Raw genomic sequence first — 18,666 nt, 5'->3', positions numbered from 1 at the left:
GGGTCAAAATGTCCCCCTCCAAGATCCTTTCCCTAGCCTTTATTCCCCCCTCCACTCTAGGATCCCCCTGTACCTCCGCCTCCCTCCTTCCACCTCTCTGCCACTCCTAGCATACATTTTTTCTGTATTGTAGCTCCAGCAATGGGCCGCCCACCCACCCACCTCCCTCCTATCGCTCCCACGCCACCAACAATCGGAACCACAGCTGCCCGATGCAGAGAGGGACACAGAGTGTCCCTCTCTGCTTCGGTACCTCTGCAAGACTATTTCTGCACTGCCCCACTTAGCGAGATCGTGGCAGAGGTCCTTAAGGGCTTAACGACCAGCGCTGTCCTCTCGCTTGACTCGTGCAGTCTCTACTGCGCATCAGCACTGGTTGTTAAAGGGACAGTCTAGTATAAATTAAACTTTCATTATTCAGATAGGACTTGCTTTTTTCTCTTGGTATTCTTAGTTTAAACTAAACATAGGTAGGCTCATATGCTAATTTCTAAGCCTTTGAGGGCTGCCTCTTATCACATGCTTTTTAAATCTCTTTTCAACACAAAGAGACAGAAAGTATACGTGGGCCATATAGATAACACTGTGTTCAGGCACAGGGGGGTATTTAAGATTTAGCACAAAACAATGCTAAATTTAAGACAATAGATAATAAACAGTCACAGTCATGTGATCAGGGGGCTGGAAGAAGGTTCCTAGATACAAGGTAATCACAAAGGTAAAGAGTACATTAATATAACTGTGTTGGTTATGCAAAACTGGGGAATGGGTAATAAAGAGATTATCTATATTTTAAAACAATAACAATTCTATGGTAGACTGTCCCTTTAAGGGGTTAAGGCCAGGTATGTTTGTCTTGCGCTGTCTCTACTGCACATGACTGCGTCGGACAAACATACTTGGCCTTTCATTATATAGGATATTGCTATAATGCCCAATTAAAGGTCTTTAAATGTGACCCAAATTGTATTGTCATGGTAACCACATTAACTACTGAACAAGTTTCAGGACTTCTATATAATAGTGGTGACACTCACATTTATGTTTACTGGTAGGAATCGGGCCCTTGGTTTATCAGACGGGATTCACAACCTGGGCAATATTCGATGGGAGCTGGCACTATGCTTGCTGCTGGCTTGGATCGTCTGTTACTTCTGCATTTGGAAGGGCGTCAAATCCACAGGGAAGGTAAGTGATCAAGCTAAGTATAAAACAAACACTAAACCTACAGCAATTCAGACCTGTCACACTACCTTCTGCAATTCCTGTTTTGCCCTACTGTATGGGTGGTGCTGTTCAGCTATGGTGATCACTAGTTTGGTACAGTTAGAAAACCCTTTATCCAAACTGCTTAGGACTGGAAAAGGTTTGGGTTTAAGGATAGTTTGGATTTTCAAATGGGACAGTTTGGAGAGGGAATAGAACCAAGTGTAAACAGCATCATATAATTTAGGCAGTATTTACATGTCATAATACAGCTTACACATGTAACGAAAGGTAGTTTTATATCATTTTTAATACTTTTATATACACAGTTCCCTCAGAAGGATAATACAGTGCTGTAATCAGAAAGGTAACAGTAGTTGTTTTAAAAAAATATTTATACTATTATTTGCATTTTAGAATACAAAATACAAAACCAAAGACATAGGCAGAGAAGCTTGTGACTTACAGGCGAGGAAAATAGTAATGTGTGATATTTTTTTTATTTTTTTTTTAAATATGAATTAAAGTTTGGATTTCAGAATAAGTTTGGATTTTGGAATTCCGGATTTGTACCTTTATTGTAGATTAAAGGGCCATAATACCCAAATGTTTAAACACTTGAAAGTGATACAGCATAGCTGTAAAAAGCTGTCTAGAAAATATCACCTGAACATCTCTATGTAAAAAAGAAAGATATTTTACCTCAAAAGTTCCTCAGTAGCCACCTCCCATTGTAAAGGATTTCTAAGCAGCATTTTAGTGTGTCTGTCTTAGGACAGCAGAAGGGATGAGCATTGTGCACTCTCATATTATTTCACCAATCAGTTAAAGGAAGCTTACTATGAAATCTCATGAGAGTTAAGTCAAATCTCATGAGATCACAGTAAAAGAGTTCATGACCTCAGCACTGCTGATGCTGATTGGCTGCTGTTCATTTCTTCATTTTTTTTAATTTTTTTACCTGCAGCTGGGAGCAGCTGAGTATAACTTTTTACACAGAACTTACTCTGCTGAGCTGAGGAGATTGTGAGGTAAAATATCTTCCTTTTTTACATAGAGATGCTCAGGTGATATTTTCCTGTCAGCTTTTTACAGTTATACTGCATCAGTTTCAAGTGATTTAGCATATGAGTATTATGTCCCTTTAACCTACTGATTTTTTTGCAACCAATCACACCGGTTATCTATCTTTATAAAGGAATTGCAGAAGGCATGCCCAGACCACTGGCGGTTACAATCTGTTTCAAATATTTACCTACTACCATGGGGCCTATCTATCAAGCTAAGTATGGAGCTTGATGGTCAGTTATGAAGCAGCAGTCTAAAGAACGCTGCTCCATAACCCTGTCCGCCTGCTCTGAGCAGGCAGACAGGAATCGCCGGAATTCAACCCGATCGACTACGATCAGGTTGATTAACACCCCCTGCTGGTGGCTGATTGGCCGCGAATCTGCAGGGGGCAGCGGTGCAATGCTGAATACGGAGAGCGTATTGTTCTCGCATTCAGCGATGTCTGTCAGACCTGATCCGCACTGTCGGATCAGGTCCGCCAGACATATGATAAATAGGCCTCCATGATCTGATTAAGCTAGGGTGGGGCCATGCAATGCCTATTATGCCAGTCAAAAATGTATTTAGACTTAAACGGACATAAGAACCCACTTTTTTTCTTTATTAAGTTTGCTTCATTCCTTTGCACTACTGGGAGCTAGCTGAACACATCAGGTGAACCAATGACAAGGCTTATATGTGCAGCCACCCTCAGCGCTAGCTCCCAGTAGTGCAGTGCTGCTCCTGAGCCTACCTAAGTGTGCTTTTCAGCAAAGCATACCAAGAGAACAAAGCAATTTAGATAATAGAAGCAAATTAACGTCTGCTAGTTAGGAGAAGAATAAATTCAAAGGTAAAAAAGACCCCTTCAACATAATCTTCAAACCCTAAAAACTAAGGTAATAGTAGTGGCTCAGCACAGCTCTGTAAGGAGATTACAGCTGAATTTGAGGCAAGCTCTTTCTCAGAGACTACTTAGTGGTAAGATGTCAACAAATTAAAGATAAAACTCTATCTATAGCGTATCACAATGACCAAATGAGAAATAGCACACACTCTCAAAATTGGTGAAGAATTTACACAACCAGGACTCCTTAAAAAAAGGTACAAGAAAGAATAATGAATGCAATTTATAAGAGCAGACAATTTAATATGAAACAAATGAATGTGCCCCCTCAAGTGAAATGGATGGATAAAAGTTTTGAACCTTTAGAATCTCATATTTTAGAGTCTGATCCTACAGAATCTGGTATTGTATTGCAGTTCCTTTCTCCGCAGAACTCCTCTTCCCATAAACATAACAAATACATCTAAATAGCTACCTAAATATTAATGAAAGTTAAATTGTTTGATGAATAATGACACAAAAATGAAAAATGAGTGATCACCGCTATTATGTGATATAAATATTCCAGTCATTTGTCTGTACCAGGTTGTATACTTCACAGCTACCTTCCCCTACGTGATGCTGATCATTTTGCTGGTCCGTGGGGTTACTCTGCCAGGGGCATATCAAGGAATCATATATTACTTGAAACCAGACATCAGTCGACTCCGGGATCCCCAGGTAAAAGGTTGAGTTTTATAAATAATTAACATTTTCTGGCTCCTTTTTTTCCATAGAGCAAATAATAGCATATTTTAGGAGAAAATCTTAAGCAGATACTGTCTAGGACACTGGTCCTTCTGCCTCCATAATAGGCCAGATTTTCAGGATTATCTTGGGTAAGAGAAGGTAAAATAACCATGGTTACTAATCAGCTGATTATTTCACCTGTGCTCTTGTTCAGATATCCACAAAATCTGGCCTGTTAGGGAGGACTGAGGACAGGTTTGAAAACCAGTGGTCTAGGATAACATTATGCCTGTGGCAGCTATATGATAAATAACCATTATTCTCAAGCTATCTAAAGGATAACATGGAATACGAAGCAATTGGTTAATGGTATTAGAAACAATAACTAAATACTGCAAGTCTTCTTGGTATGCAAATAAATTCCTAACATAAAAAAGATTTAAAAAAGGGCACTGCCAAGAACTACTACGAGTCTGTACAGATAATTCTAAATATATAACTTTCTTCTCTATTTAATGAGATTTAGGGGCATATTTATCAAGACTGCTGCTCCATAACCTGTCTGGCTGCTCTGAGGCGGTGGACAGAAATCAACCCTTTTGAATACGATCGGGTTGATTGACACCCCCTGCTAGCGGCCGCGAATCTGCAGGGGGTGGGATTGCACCAGCAGTTCACAACTGGTGCAATGATAAATGCAGAGAGCGTATGCTGTCGGCATTTATCCATATGCAGCGGACCCCTCAATCTCTGCTCATTTAAGCTATAGAAACCCCCAAGACCCTCTTTGGCTCCCCCCCCCCCCTTTGGCTCTCTCTCCCCCCTCTTTGGCTCTCTCTCCCCCCTCTTTGGCTCTCTCTCCCCCCTCTTTGGCTCTCTCTCCTCTTTGGCTCTCTCTCTCCCCCCTCTTTGGCTCTCCCCTCCCCTTTGGCTCCCCCCTCCCCTTTGGCTCCCCCCCTCTTTGGCTCTCCCCCCCCCCTCTTTTGCTCTCCCCTCCCCTCTTTGGCTCTCTCCCCCCTCTTTTGTTCTCTCCCCCCTCTTTGGCGCTCTCCCCCCCCTCTTTGGCTCTCTCCCCCCCTCTTTGGCTCTCCCCCCCCTCTTTGGCTCTGCCCCCCCCCCTCTTTGGCTCTCTCTCCCCCCTCTTTGTCTCTCTCCCCTCTTTTGCTCTCCTCTTTGGCTCTCTTTCCTCTTTGGCTCTCTCTCTCCCCCCTCTTTGGCTCTCCCCCCCTTTAGCTCTCTCCCCCCCTTTGGCTCTCTCCCCCCCCCTCTTTGGCTCTCTCTCCCCCCTCTTTGGCTCTCTCTCCCCCCTCTTTGGCTCTCTCTCCTTTTTGGCTCTTTTTCCTCTTTGGCTCTCTCTCTCCCCCCTCTTTGGCTCTCCCCCCCTTCTCTTTGGCTCTCCCCCCCTTCTCTTTGGCTCTCTTCCCCCCTTCTCTTTGGCTCTCTCTCCCCCCCCTTCTCTTTGGCTCTCTCTCCCCCCCCTTCTCTTTGGCTCTCTCTCCCCCCCCTTCTCTTTGGCTCTCTCTCCCCCCCCTTCTCTTTGGCTCTCTGCCCCCCCTTCTCTTTGGCGATCTGCCCCCCCCTTCTCTTTGGCGATCTGCCCCCCCCTTCTCTTTGGCTCTCTGCCCCCCCCTTCTCTTTGGCTCTCTGCCCCCCCCTTCTCTTTGGCTCTCTGCCCCCCCCTTCTCTTTGGCTCTCTGCCCCCCCCCTTCTCTTTGGCTCTCTGCCCCCCCTTCTCTTTGGCTCTCTGCCCCCCCCTTCTCTTTGGCTCTCTGACCCCCCCCCCCTCCTGCTCCCTCTCTGGCTCTGTCTTCGCGGGACCGCGCCCGGCCACGGCCCATCGCGGCAACACCCGCCCGGCCACGCCCCTCGTGACACCCGGACACGCCCCTCGCGACGCCCGGCCACGCCCCTCGCGACGCTCCCGTCGGCCACAAACAGCTGTAAGGTCTGGGGAGCGTGTTGCCGCTTCTCACGCAGCAGACCTCACAGCTGTTGAGTAGCTCGCGCTCCCTATCTCACAGCTGCTTGTATGCTGTGTACCTCGCGCTCCCAATCTGTCAGCTGTCAGCTATGCCGAGGTGCGCGAGAATAGAATCTAAGGCCAAGTGTTTGTCTGTACTGCGCATGACGGCTTCAGACAAACACTTGTCTTTTATAATATAGGATGATGCCTGTGTGCGTACATTTCTTTACTGATGATGTTCTATATAAGCCCCCCTGTTAACAATATTTTCTTTATGGTTACCCTTGTTTTTGGGGTGGCTAGGCTGCTGTATTTTTTGTTATTAATTTTGCACCACACGCATTATGTAATTGTAAAGTGTTATTATCAGTACACAATGTTGCAACACTCTAACTCTGATTCCTTACTGGGGACCCAGACATTAGTTGTAATTGCAATTGCAACTTCCACCTTGGAGTTCAATTTCACTCGATAATAATTTAACTGTAAATATTGACTATGCTGCTAAGGTGGCTGTATATTGGTTAAATGAATCTTCCGGATTACCAAACAACCCGGTACTATGCACTTATGAATTACTATAGTAATGTTAGCGATGATTCCCTAACTGCCACTCTACGCTGTTTTCACTACAGCTGGGTTTGGCAATCTTGTCACTAATATGGGGTCTTGTTCAGTTGTAAATCTGTTAGCAACCGATGCTTCTGTATGGCCAAGTCCCTTTTTGACACTCGTGAGAATGCATTTGGGTTATTAGTTTAAATAAAGTTACCCATTAATTCTATTCAGGTTCTTGTCACAGTTAAACATTTTAACGCCAACATGCACTCACACACTGTCTGATATGATATCCACCAATATCCCCATTACTTATTCAAATTTCAGCTATTTGAGATAGATTAAATTAAAACACACATATAACACTTTAGTGGGACCCCATCGTCCCACGCAACCCCCCTGACGCGTTTCGCCAGTTACGGCTTTATCAAAGGTGGCGGGCCGCCAATTTTCAAAGTCTTTATTTATTTTCAATTGCGGAAGTTCCGCCTCTACCGTATTCTCATTCGTTGATCTCGGCTGTCAATCTTGTATGTACAGCCTATTGGGATCAATGCATCTGATGTTATGTTTTGTTTTAAGGTCGACTGCTGGTTTTGGAATTTAAGGTGGACCTGTTTCTCTGCTCAATTCCTCCGATCTTCTGTTCCTATACCAATACAAGCCTCAAAAAATATATGAGACATCAAAATACCATAAACACCCATTACAAGGCTCTTATCAACCTTACTTGACAAATACAATGGAGTACCGATTGATCTAACAAAATCACATATAAAAGTATTAGAGAATCAACCGGTCACTTGAATAGGTTGATAATAACCTGAAATAATTGCCACCAGCAATTAGAGATAGAGAAATTTTAATTTGTTCATGTCCACCCATTCTTTTTAAAGTGAAAAATAAAGGTTACATTTTAAAATGTATTAATGGCTCTACCCCAGTCTGGGCAGAGAGTGCTACATAGCATTTCTTTCTAGGGATTATATCCCAATTTTTCTGCAAATATTTAACTAGTGTTTGCGATGCGGGAGTACGGCGGTTAAAGGGTTAATATGTTTATTATAGTGGCAGCGATATCCGGAGTGGCAGATTAGGGGTTAATAATTATAATGTAGGGGTCTGCGATGTTGGAGGCGGCAGATTAGGGGTTAATAAGTGTAAGATTGCACATTACGGTACCGGGCCTACAGGTCAGGACTGACACAGTAGGGGTGGCCTCTCCTCCCACTTTCATCGAGTGCAACGGCTGAGCCATTTGTGTCGGAGGGCAGATGGGGTTATTTACTGAGCAGTGGAAGGTCACCCAGAGTATTAGTGGTGAGGACATGGGCGTCAGACCGGTCGTTTGGGTAATAGCCCCATGAGCAGTACCTCTCCTGGCACCTTCTAGCGACACCCTCCGCATCAACACTTACCGCATCGGTGGGTCTCCCATACTTGACTGCCCTGACAAGGGACACAAGCTGGAGCGACAAACAGCCGGGAGGGGGAAGGAGACAGAGGATAGCCGATTGAAGGTCTAGACAACACCTAGCACGAACTGCCATTTTGGATCAGCAAGTAAGTGCGTAGTGTATCACACACTTACACAGGGCCCAGATCATGGAGCAGTTGAGCGCTTTATTTTTTAAACTTATGGCAGACTTTGAAAGGAAGTTCTGCGAGAGGGCAGATAAAATTATTGCTGTGCAACAGAGGGGTGTCCTGACCCGCATTCCGTTGCTCAGCCTTGGGGTGCAGGAAGCAGCTACTGAGGTGAGGGATACCCCATGTCCGCAGATAGTGCCATTAGGTACCATGCTACCCTCGCAACCGACATGTAAACCCAAGCCAGAGGAAGGAGATATCATAAGGTGGGAGCTGCAGAAGACCATAGTAGACCTCTCCAATTCAGTTACCCGGCAGGGGAATGTGATCTTTACTAACCCACGGAAAGTTATGTATGGTCAGCATATGGACACTGCAAGGCTGTTTGAGATACATGATAGGGACTATTAAAAAAAAAAAACGCTTGTCAACCTACAGTGGAACTGCCTCTATAGATCTGGCATAGGATAGAAATGCCCCTATTGCTGTGACTTACCATTGAGCGATAAAAATCCGATAACTTAATGATGGCCTCAAAGCCTGAAATATTTGTTTTGTGACTCATGTAAGTGGCCTCCTTTTTAGCTATCATCTTCCATAGTTGCATGTACAAACCCTATTCTTTCGTTCCTTGGAGCTTACCTGGGGCATGTGCCTTGTTTATGGATTACTACATTTGATGCAATGACTGTTTATTGATGTTTATTACCCAGTCCATGTACTATTTCTAATACTTCCCATTGCATTGTTACTGTTCTTTTAAATATGCAGAGTGGGTTCTATAGGCAACCTCAAGCAACAATGATATTTATCAGTGCCTCTATGCCTATCTTGACTACACTGTATTGCTGAAAGAGTTTTGTGGTCACTTATCTATATAATTTACCGCCCTCGCTATTAAGAATAGTTCATACTCTACATAGTTCCTTGGAAGGGTAAGGGGTACACACATATGATTTTGGCTTTAGTAAGAGCAATGGTATATTTTTAGTTTGCTCTGTCTGCGGCCAAGGCAGAGTGATATGTTCAGACCCTCCCCTTACCCCTCCTTGGCAGTGTGGAAGAATATACCTAAACTTTATTCTACCTATATGAAAATACTAGATTTCCACCTATGTACAGTGCTAGACTATGGCAATAATAAAACTAATATGAAAGGTCACCATGTTGTGGAGTTATCCTCCAATGTAGTTTACAGCAGGCTATGTCCAAGTGTACCCCCATGTACTCCAAATAGCAGGGCCAGATATATCTTTGGGTGCAGGGAAAGTATTCTTTCACATGTGTTTTTCTAATGTATGATTTTGACAAATATTTATGGCATATTCTAGACTTGTATATGAGTGGATGTAGTTCCTCTCTGCTTAAGTTGGATAATCACTTTGTGGGGAAACCATTTGGTATGTGTTGCCATATATACTATATACTAGAGATAGAGATGTTCTGTGCTATTATGAGATAGGGTCATATCGTCTCATAGAAAATAATCTAGCAGCACCACCAATTTGTATAAAAATATTACTTTATTGTGCCAACTTAAAACAGACGTTTCGGACTGATGTCCTTAATCATGTCTAACATAAAACATTTAAAACCAACCTTAAATAGGCCAAAGCTCCTGCCGGAGGAAACAGCGTGGTTAGCGCTAAGAAACGCGTAGCGTGTTTTACTGATTATATTTCATTCTATATTTTATCTATGAATTGTTTTTAACTTTTTGGATCATAAAGCAATTATTTTTTATACTGGAGTCTCCTGTCCTTCATTCACGGTATACCAGATTTTGGAACAGAATACAGCCTTGGTATTTATGTGCGCTGGGCCACTACAATATACCTAGCTTGCTTCATTAGCACTACAGTGTGCTTGATGTTATGTGAGTATCCATTTAATTGGTAACTAGCAGTGGGTGCGTTTTGGACTTACTGATCTGCACTAGGAGTTGCCCTCTTCTTTTCTTTTACTTTACAGACTGCAGAATATTGCTTCAACTAAGAGGAGCTGCCCTTCCATTCGTGCACAGTTAACTGGGACACTGCAGAGTTCCCAGACCACACACCTAGGCATTATCTCTGCCTTCTCAAATTGTGAGTACTAATTTTTCGCTTGTGTTATTATTCAATCGAGTATTGGCTATACTAGGAGGCACCCTTTCTCTCTTTATATAGGCCAAAGCTCCGCCTACCACACATACCTCCACCTGTTTTAACCCTTAAACATCATTTTCTGAACTAAATGCCAACCAGTAGCCAAATTGTATATTATTTAAATCCATATTCAAAGAAAACCATTAATTAAGGATACCTAAAGGAGTTAGTCAAAATTGTCACAATTCCATTTTAATTTTCATTTTTAATATTTAATTCTTAATTTCTAATTTCTAATTTTTGTTATTTTTATTATTCACTGGCATATCCCCCAATCCATTTCCCTATTCATTCCATTAGGGGTCATAGTCCCTAACTCATGTATCCAATATAATTCCCTGTACTTTAGTGTTTTTATTCTATTCCCCCCTCTCCTAGGTGTTCTTATATGTTCAAGTACCTGGAATCTGAGTTGATTTATTTGATGTCCAGTCATAATAAAATGGGGGCCTCTAAATTATCTGTCCTGATATTGCTTTTGTGTTGGTTAATACGCTCCCGTATTTTACAGGTGGTCTCGCCAATATACCCCAGCCCACATGGACACTTAATTAGGTATACTACAAACTTAGAATTACAGGTATAATAATCCTTCAACTTATATTTTTTGCCTGTATAAGGGTGGGTACAAATTGGGCCTTTGATTATGCTGTTACAATTTTGGCAACTAAGGCATGGAAAGCATCCCCAATATGTCTCCCCAATATAACCTTGATTAACATTTTTCTTTGGACCCACATCTGCCTTAACCAATACATCTTTAAGGTTCTTACCCCTTCTAAATGCAGTATCGGGGGACTTATGAACTCCTTCACATGTGGATTGGAAATCTGCAAAATATGTTAATGTTTTCTCAACACTTTCTGTATTTGACTATTCCAGGGAGAATATTCATTTACAAAAATCATTTTTGCATTACTTCTGTTTTTTGTTTTCTCTTTAAGTAAATCAGTCCTAGGGATTTGCAATACATCTCTAATTCCCTGTTGAATAATATCTGTCGGATATCCTCTCTGTTTGAAGTGTTCACCCATTTCCAGCAACCTTTCTTCAACCAAATTTTCATCAGAGACAATCTGCCTCACGCATGAATTGGCTTCTGGGTAGATTCTTCAACAGAGCAGGGGGATGTGCACTATTAAAGTGCAACAGATTGTTATAGTCTGTTTGTTTTTTAAAAAGATCCACAGCTAACATACCATCTTTTTTATACACAGTAGTGTCCAGAAAGTCAATTCTTTCTTCACTCACAATCAATTTAAATTTGATATGCTGTGTAGCGCAATTAAAATCTTTCACAAATTGCTCCAGGGTTCCAATGTCCCCCAACCAAATGCCAAAAATATCATCTATATAGCGCCATATAGATGAAATAAATAATGTCTGTAAACAAAATATTCTTCAAAGGTATTCATGAATATATATACATAGGTTGGGGCGACATTGGAACCCATAGCTGTACCCTGTAATTGCAAATAAAAATTGTCTTGAAACAGGAAAAAATTACATCTAAGGACAATATTTAAAAGATCCAAAATAAATGTTCGCTGTCTCTGATCTATATTTAAATCCTGTATTAAACACCTATTTACTGCACCCATGCCTGCCTCATGGGTGATCGAAGTGTATAAACTTGTCACATCAATTATTATCTAGTGTTACATTCTGAACCTTATTAATGAAGTCTCCTGTATCTTTAATATAGGAGGTGGAGTACACAAAAGGCCTAAGGATCCTATCTACATATATGGATGCTTTAGACAGTGTGGAGCCCAAACCTGACACTATAGGGCAGCCTGGAGGCCTTTCCATGTCCTTATGGACTTTGGACAGTGTATACAAGACAGGTATAATGTCCTCTGTATCTAGAATAAACCTAGTTGTTTTGTTATCAATCAATCCAATCTTTTGAGCTCTCACTACACATGTTTCCAGTTCTTTTTTTATTTTATAAATTGGATTAGCTGATAACAATTGATATACATCTTTATCTGCCAATTGTCCCATAATCTCTTGTATATAGTAATCCTTTTCAAGAATCACCAAGGCACCACCCTTGTCAGCTTCCTTAAAAATAAGTTTGTTATTTTCCTTAAGGCTCTTTAGGTTACCCCTATCATCCTTATTAAAGTTATTTATCCTATATAAATGTTTGGAGTAATTAATTTCAACTTTTTTGCACAAATTCTCAATATCATGTTCCACTAATTGTATGAAAGTGTTAACACCTGAGTTCACTGTTTGGGGCGTGAAATTACTTTTATTATGCAAACCCAGTGTTTTTAACCCAAACATATCATGTGAATTTTCTAAATTCACAACATTTGTTTCTGAAAAATGACATTTCAATTTAAGAGATCTATAAAAGTGTTGTAAATCCCTCTTAAGCTCAAAGGTATTCAGTCTCTGTTGCACTGGAGAAAATGAAAGTCCCTTAGACAAAGTTCTTTGTTCCTCTTGTCTCGGAGAGTGAGTGCTCAAATTCAGCACTAATGACCGTATTTGCTGCGGATTATTACCCGCTAAGTGCTCCGGCCTCTGCCTCTCTGGCCCCTCTGTCCTCTCTGGCTGTTCCTGCTTCATCCACCTCCTCCGGTGTCTCCTGCCGCCCCATCAACGTCGCTGCCTCTTTCCAGGTCGGAGTCCCCCGACTCTGAATCCGATGTTTGGCTCCATGAGCCTGCATAGACATTCTGTGTATCCCGGCGTCTGTAACCGGAAGTGGTTCCTGTGTACTTCCGGTCCGGCCACCAAATCCCTGGTAAACAGTTCCGGATAGATAATCTTTTTCATCACGGTTCCATTTGTTCCTCTTATGTTCTTGGATCTCTTCCTTCAATTGCATGATCTGCTTATCCACCATACCGGTATACTGCTGCAGGGCATCCGGAGACAGGTTAGATTATAGATCCTTCTTTAACTCCTCCAGTTGACTCTTCTGTTTGTCCAGTTCTAGTTGTAAGTATTCTACTGTTAAGACAATTAAATCGAAAGAACACTTGTTAAGGATTCTCTCAAATTTCTGACAGTAATCTTGATTATCTTTTAGCAATGTAGGCCGCACATTCATGCGTAAACCTCTAGGAATGCGTTTAACCCTATGATATTCTGCTACGGTAACCGCATGCAGTTCATATGCAGTATTTTTCCTTTTTAGATGTTCAAAATCCTTATTTGCTGTCTGTAGTAGTGTGGTTTGCAAAAACTCCCTGGACCCACAGATCAATGTGGTAATGCGAGCAGCCTCAGTCTCTGTATAACAAAAAGTATGTGGCTCAATTTTATCACTGTCGATTTGTTCCTCCATATTACCCTGTGCCTAAAGCAGGTGCCAAAAAATGTAACCTGCACCATGGTCTGAAAAAATATTCCAAAGAAAATAATCTAGCAGCACCACCAATTAGTATAAAAATATTACTTTATTGTGCCAGAATAGGGTAGGGCATTTTATTATTTTGGGGAGCTTTTTTATTTTATTAGGGGGCTTAGATTAGGTGTAATTAGTTTAAACTTCTTGTAATTTTTTTTATTTTCTGTAATTAAGTGTTTGGTTTTTTTTTGTATTATAGATTAGTTTATTTAATTGTATTTTAGTTTAGCTAATTGTAGGTAATTTATTTAATTAATTTATTAATAGTGCAGTGTTCGGTGTATTTGTAACTTAGGTTAGGATTTATTTTACAGGAAATTTTGTTATTTATCTAGGTAGTTATTAAATAGTTCATAACTATTTAATAGCTATTGTACCTAGTTAAAATAAATACAAAGTTGCCTGTAAAATAAATATAAATCCTAAAATAGCTACAATGTAACTATTAGTAATATTGTAGCTATATTAGGGTTTATTTTATAGGTAAGTATTTAGTTTTAAATAGGAATAATTTATTTAAATATAGTAAATTTATTTAGATGTATTTAAATTATATTTAACTTAGGGGGGTGTTAGGGTTAGACTTAGGTTTAGGGGTTAATAACTTTATTATAGTAGCGGCGACGTTGGGGGCGGGAGATTAGGGGTTAATATTTGTAGGTAGGTGGCGGCGACATTAGGGAGGGCAGATTAGGGGTTAATAAATATAATGTAGGTGTCGGCGATGTTAGGGGCAGCAGATTAGGGGTTCATAGGTATAATGTAGGTGGCGGCGGTGTCCGGAGCTGCAGATTAGGGGTTAAAAAAATTATTATAGGGTTGGCGATGTGGGGGGGCCTTGGTTTAGGGGTTCATAGGTAGTTTATGGGTGTTAGTGTACTTTATAGCACAGTAGTTAAGAGCTTTATGTTCCTGTGTTAGCCCATAAAGCTCTTAACTACTGACTTTTTTTGACGGTAGGAGTCTTGTCGGTAGAGGCTCTACCGCTCACTTCTTCCTAGACTCGTAATACCAGTGTTAGGCAAATCCCATAGAAAAGATAGGATACGCAATTGACGTAAGGGGATCTGCGGTAGCCTCGAGTCGCGGAAAGAAAGTGAGCGGTAGACCCTTTGCTGCATGACTCTAAATACCAATGGGCGGTAAAAAGCAGCGTTAGGACCCATTAACGCTGCTTTTGACGGCTAACGCCAAACTCTAAATCTAGGCGTTAGTGTTTAATGTCCCTTTAATTACATAGCAATTATTCCCATGAACCAGAACTATTGCACTCGCTACCATTTTGCTAGTTTGTTTGATAGCTACACATACCCGTGGGGGGAATGGAAAAGAGAGTCATACGTTTTTTCAATACACATAAATATTGCTTCACCTATTTAGAGGCTGATCATTGCATTTGACTGACAATTTGTTTTACATTTTATGCCTCTTCAGAACCAATAAATCAATATTACTCATGTTTGGGCATGCATGTCTGTTTTTCTGAACAAAAAAGATCCCAGAGAAGATTTTACAACCATTTGTGTTATGACTGCACAAGCGGCATGTAAATCATTTCAGTGAGAAACCCAAAGTTTGTGAAAAAGTAAAAAAAATATTTTTTTAATATGATCACATTTGGCGGCGAAATGGTGGCATGAAATTTACCAAAAGTTCTTCTTCTAAAAATATATATATAGTTTTGAAGTTTTGATAGGTAAATTAAAAAAAAAAACAAGTTTTGATTTCTTTTAAATGGAGTGATAGCAAAAATGTTAAAACTTCTCCGGTACTTAGGACAAGTTTTCTCTGAAATTCACATCCCTGAAGGGGTTAAATTACCTTTAAAAGGTAAAATACTTACCTATAGCACGCTGGGGAGACGGGCTAATCCAGACACTTGTTAAAAGAGCCTAGAGCTATGCTAAGGAGCGGTTTAGGGAGGCCCTGTGCTCTATGAAGAATGATCAGGATTAGTGTAGCTCCCCCAGCATTCTATAGGTATATTAAGTATAAGCCTGCAGTAAAGGAACATTTACATTAATTTTAACAAAAATGAATGTAAATGTTACCAAATATTCAGTATTAGTTTAGTTGTAATGTAAATGAATACTGAAAAGTGCAACATATTGTGGGTAAGATTATTTGCCTAAAGAGCTTGTTTGTTAACACATTTCACCTGGGTTTATGATGGGCCAAGAGTCTCCTTCATGTAATGTACTGAGCGCCGTCAATGGTTCTAGTCCCACTCAAATATTTATTTTACATGTCCTTTAAAAAAATAGGGACATTTTAAAACAGAAATAAATTATTTCACATGAAATGAGAAAAGCAACAAATTCCTGGTCTTAGCTAATTCTTATTAAAAACTTGAACTTTAAGCTCATTACTGCCCTCCAATAAATTTTTATCCATTGTTATTACATGAAGAGTTCCAGTTGCACGAGCATACGTGCTATGTATTGGGGAGGCAAATACAACTAAAACCCAAAATGTATATATGTTTATGTATGTTTATATGTACTTTCTGTCTCATACTAGGCCAAAGCAGAGGGCTCCAATGTATAGCACACATGAAATGAAACAATAGTGTGTCATTTATTTTATCTAAAACAAGAAATTAGTACGAAAAATCAGTACCCTGTTAAGTGATGACAAGATGATATCGTTCGAGATTGGAATTTGTTTTTATTAAGTTTCCCTTTAACAAGTATATACATTTGTCTTGCAGGTCTGGATGGATGCTGGAACACAAATCTTTTTTTCTTATGCCATTTGTCAAGGATGTCTGACTGCTCTAGGAAGTTATAACAAATACAACAACAACTGCTATAGGTACAGCGGTTTGTTCTGTGAGAACCTGTAATAGATCAAGAAACTTTAAATGGTATCTTCTTTAATGCACTATAAAAAGTTATTTTTACCATAGAAATAATGCATTCATTGAATGCACCAGGTCATTACTAATGTATAAGTGATTTTATTATTGAAAGGGAGCATGCAACATTTAGTGTGCGCTAGATTTTGTTGATGAGTAACTTAAAGGGGCAGTCTACTGTAAGAATGTCAATTTAATGTATTCCCAATTATACATTTTACTTGCTGGAGTGTATTAAAATGTTTAAGAATAGCTCCTTTACCTTTATTTTTATTGATATAGCTGCTCCATTGAAACTGCTACCTATACTAAAAATGTCAGTACTGCATTAATAACTATAGAAAATGTACCAGAAGAAATTAATCTCCCAGTATGGAAATTAATCTCCCTTTACTTTTCTGCCCATACCTACAGAAATTCTTCCCCTTAGGCAACAGGAAGGGACAAACTGAAAATTAAACTTTAATGATGTAGAAAGAGCATGCAATTTTGAACAACTTTCCAATTTACTTTAATCTAATTTGCTTTGCTCTCTTTATATCCTTTTTGGCTCACCTAATGTTAACTCCCAGTAGTGCATTGTTAGTCATTCAACAAAGAATACCAAGACATATGCAAAACAGAAAAAGAAGCAGTCTGCCAGAAACGAATAACAGCATCAATAGCTTGTTCTATGGCCCGGTTGCCACCTGGGAGTAGCTTCTTTCTGCCCAATTGTGCTTTCACAGAGGAAAAACTTTCCTGTAGTATATCAGTCTGATCCCACCAACATGGTCAGTCCAGCCCCGAAATACCAGGCAGTTCTCCTCTGAACAAGGAACATGACAACCCCAGACGATCGTTTCGGCCTCCTTTGGGCCTCGTCAGTGAGGTGCAGCCATATCCCCTCTAAGCACATTGGGCAAGGAGTCCACGTCTGGTTTCCCCCATCACCCTTAGGGAGACTATCCCCAGGGTCATATTTATATGCAAAACAGAAAGACACAATAGGCCGAAACGTACATCTAGGGTTTTGCGGTTTCTCTTGTTCAGAGAGGGATTGCTTGGTATTTTGGGGCTAGACAGTACTTAGTACTGTGAAGTCAGGATCAAACTTATATGCTTCAGGAAAGTTCTTCTCTGTGAAAGGCACATATTGAGCTAAAAGAGGCTGCTTCTTGAGTGCTAGCCATAGAACAAGCTATTATGCTATTATTCATTCCCGGGTTCAGCGCTTCTCTCTTTTTATTTATGCAAATTATGACACTTAGGGAAGTCTCCCTAAGTGTTATGCAGGAATCTAGACGTGGACCCGTTGCTCAGTGTGCCTAGAGGGATATGGCTGCACCTCACTGACGAGGCCCACAATAGGCCGTAACGTACGTCTGGGGTTTTGCTGTTTCTCTCGTTCAGAGAAGGATTGCCAGGTATTTCGGGGCTGGACTGTACTGTGAAGTCAGGATCAGACTGATATGCTTCAGGAAAGTTCTTCTCTGGGAAAGGCACATGTTGAGCAAAAAGAGGCTGCTTTTTGAGTGGTAACTAGCCATAGAACAAGCTATTATGCTATTGTTCGTTCCCGGGTTGAGCGCTTCTCTCTTTTTATTTATTTAAAGAATACCAAGAGAATGAAGCAAATGTGATAATAAAAATAAACTGGAAAGCTATTTAACATTGTATGCTTTACTTGAATCATGGAAAAACAACTTTTTGTTTCATGTCCCTTTAAGTACTGACATCCTAAACATAAGCCAGCTGTCTCCGTCTGGGTCTTTTGTGCAGTGGCCATATTATATACATATTGCAGTGTAATAGAATCAGCCTCTATAATACTAATGTATTATGCCTTTACATTTATACTATAATAAAAATGATATGTGAATTTGCAAGTACACGCAGGTTATAATCTTGGCTTTATCAATCTATTATTATGTAAATACGTATACATATTGTGTATATCTCCTTATATTCCCAGTAAGTACCTGAACTGCCAATCTTTCTGCAACACGTCTGAATAACATTGTCCTTTTCTGCTTCCCAGAGACTGCATTTGCCTCTGTTTTCTGAACAGTATCACCAGCTTTGTGGCCGGATTCGCCATCTTTTCAGTTTTAGGATTCATGGCCCAGGAGCAGGGGGTTGATATTTCTAAAGTGGCTGAATCTGGTAAGATAATAGGGGAACATATGGGGCTAGATTACGAGGGGATAGGTACTTTTCACTCCCGTTTGCTCGTTAACTTCGATAGACGGAGGCTTTTTGCGTGTCGGGAAGCGTATATTACAAGTTGAAAGTAAAACGTTTTTGGCATGATCGCTAACCCAACACACACAAAAAAACAAACTTTGAATATTGCAAACGTATTCTCCA

The 18,666-nt window shown here is 40.5% G+C and overlaps 1 protein-coding gene across 1 annotated transcript in view; it reads left to right on the top strand.

The window, feature by feature from the left end:
- Positions 1-18,666, top strand: part of LOC128664124 (sodium- and chloride-dependent betaine transporter) — a 224,767-nt gene that overhangs the window by 169,260 nt on the left and 36,841 nt on the right. Inside the window, exons 6-9 of the mRNA XM_053718820.1 lie at positions 1,056-1,188; positions 3,689-3,823; positions 16,171-16,274; positions 18,338-18,462. Of these exons, the coding sequence (XP_053574795.1) occupies positions 1,056-1,188; positions 3,689-3,823; positions 16,171-16,274; positions 18,338-18,462 (497 nt within the window). The remainder of the gene's footprint in view (positions 1-1,055; positions 1,189-3,688; positions 3,824-16,170; positions 16,275-18,337; positions 18,463-18,666) is intronic.

The sequence above is a fragment of the Bombina bombina genome, chromosome 6, assembly GCF_027579735.1.
Source record: "Bombina bombina isolate aBomBom1 chromosome 6, aBomBom1.pri, whole genome shotgun sequence".
Classification (NCBI taxonomy): Eukaryota; Metazoa; Chordata; class Amphibia; order Anura; family Bombinatoridae; genus Bombina; species Bombina bombina.
This window is presented reverse-complemented; position numbering and strand designations above follow the sequence as displayed.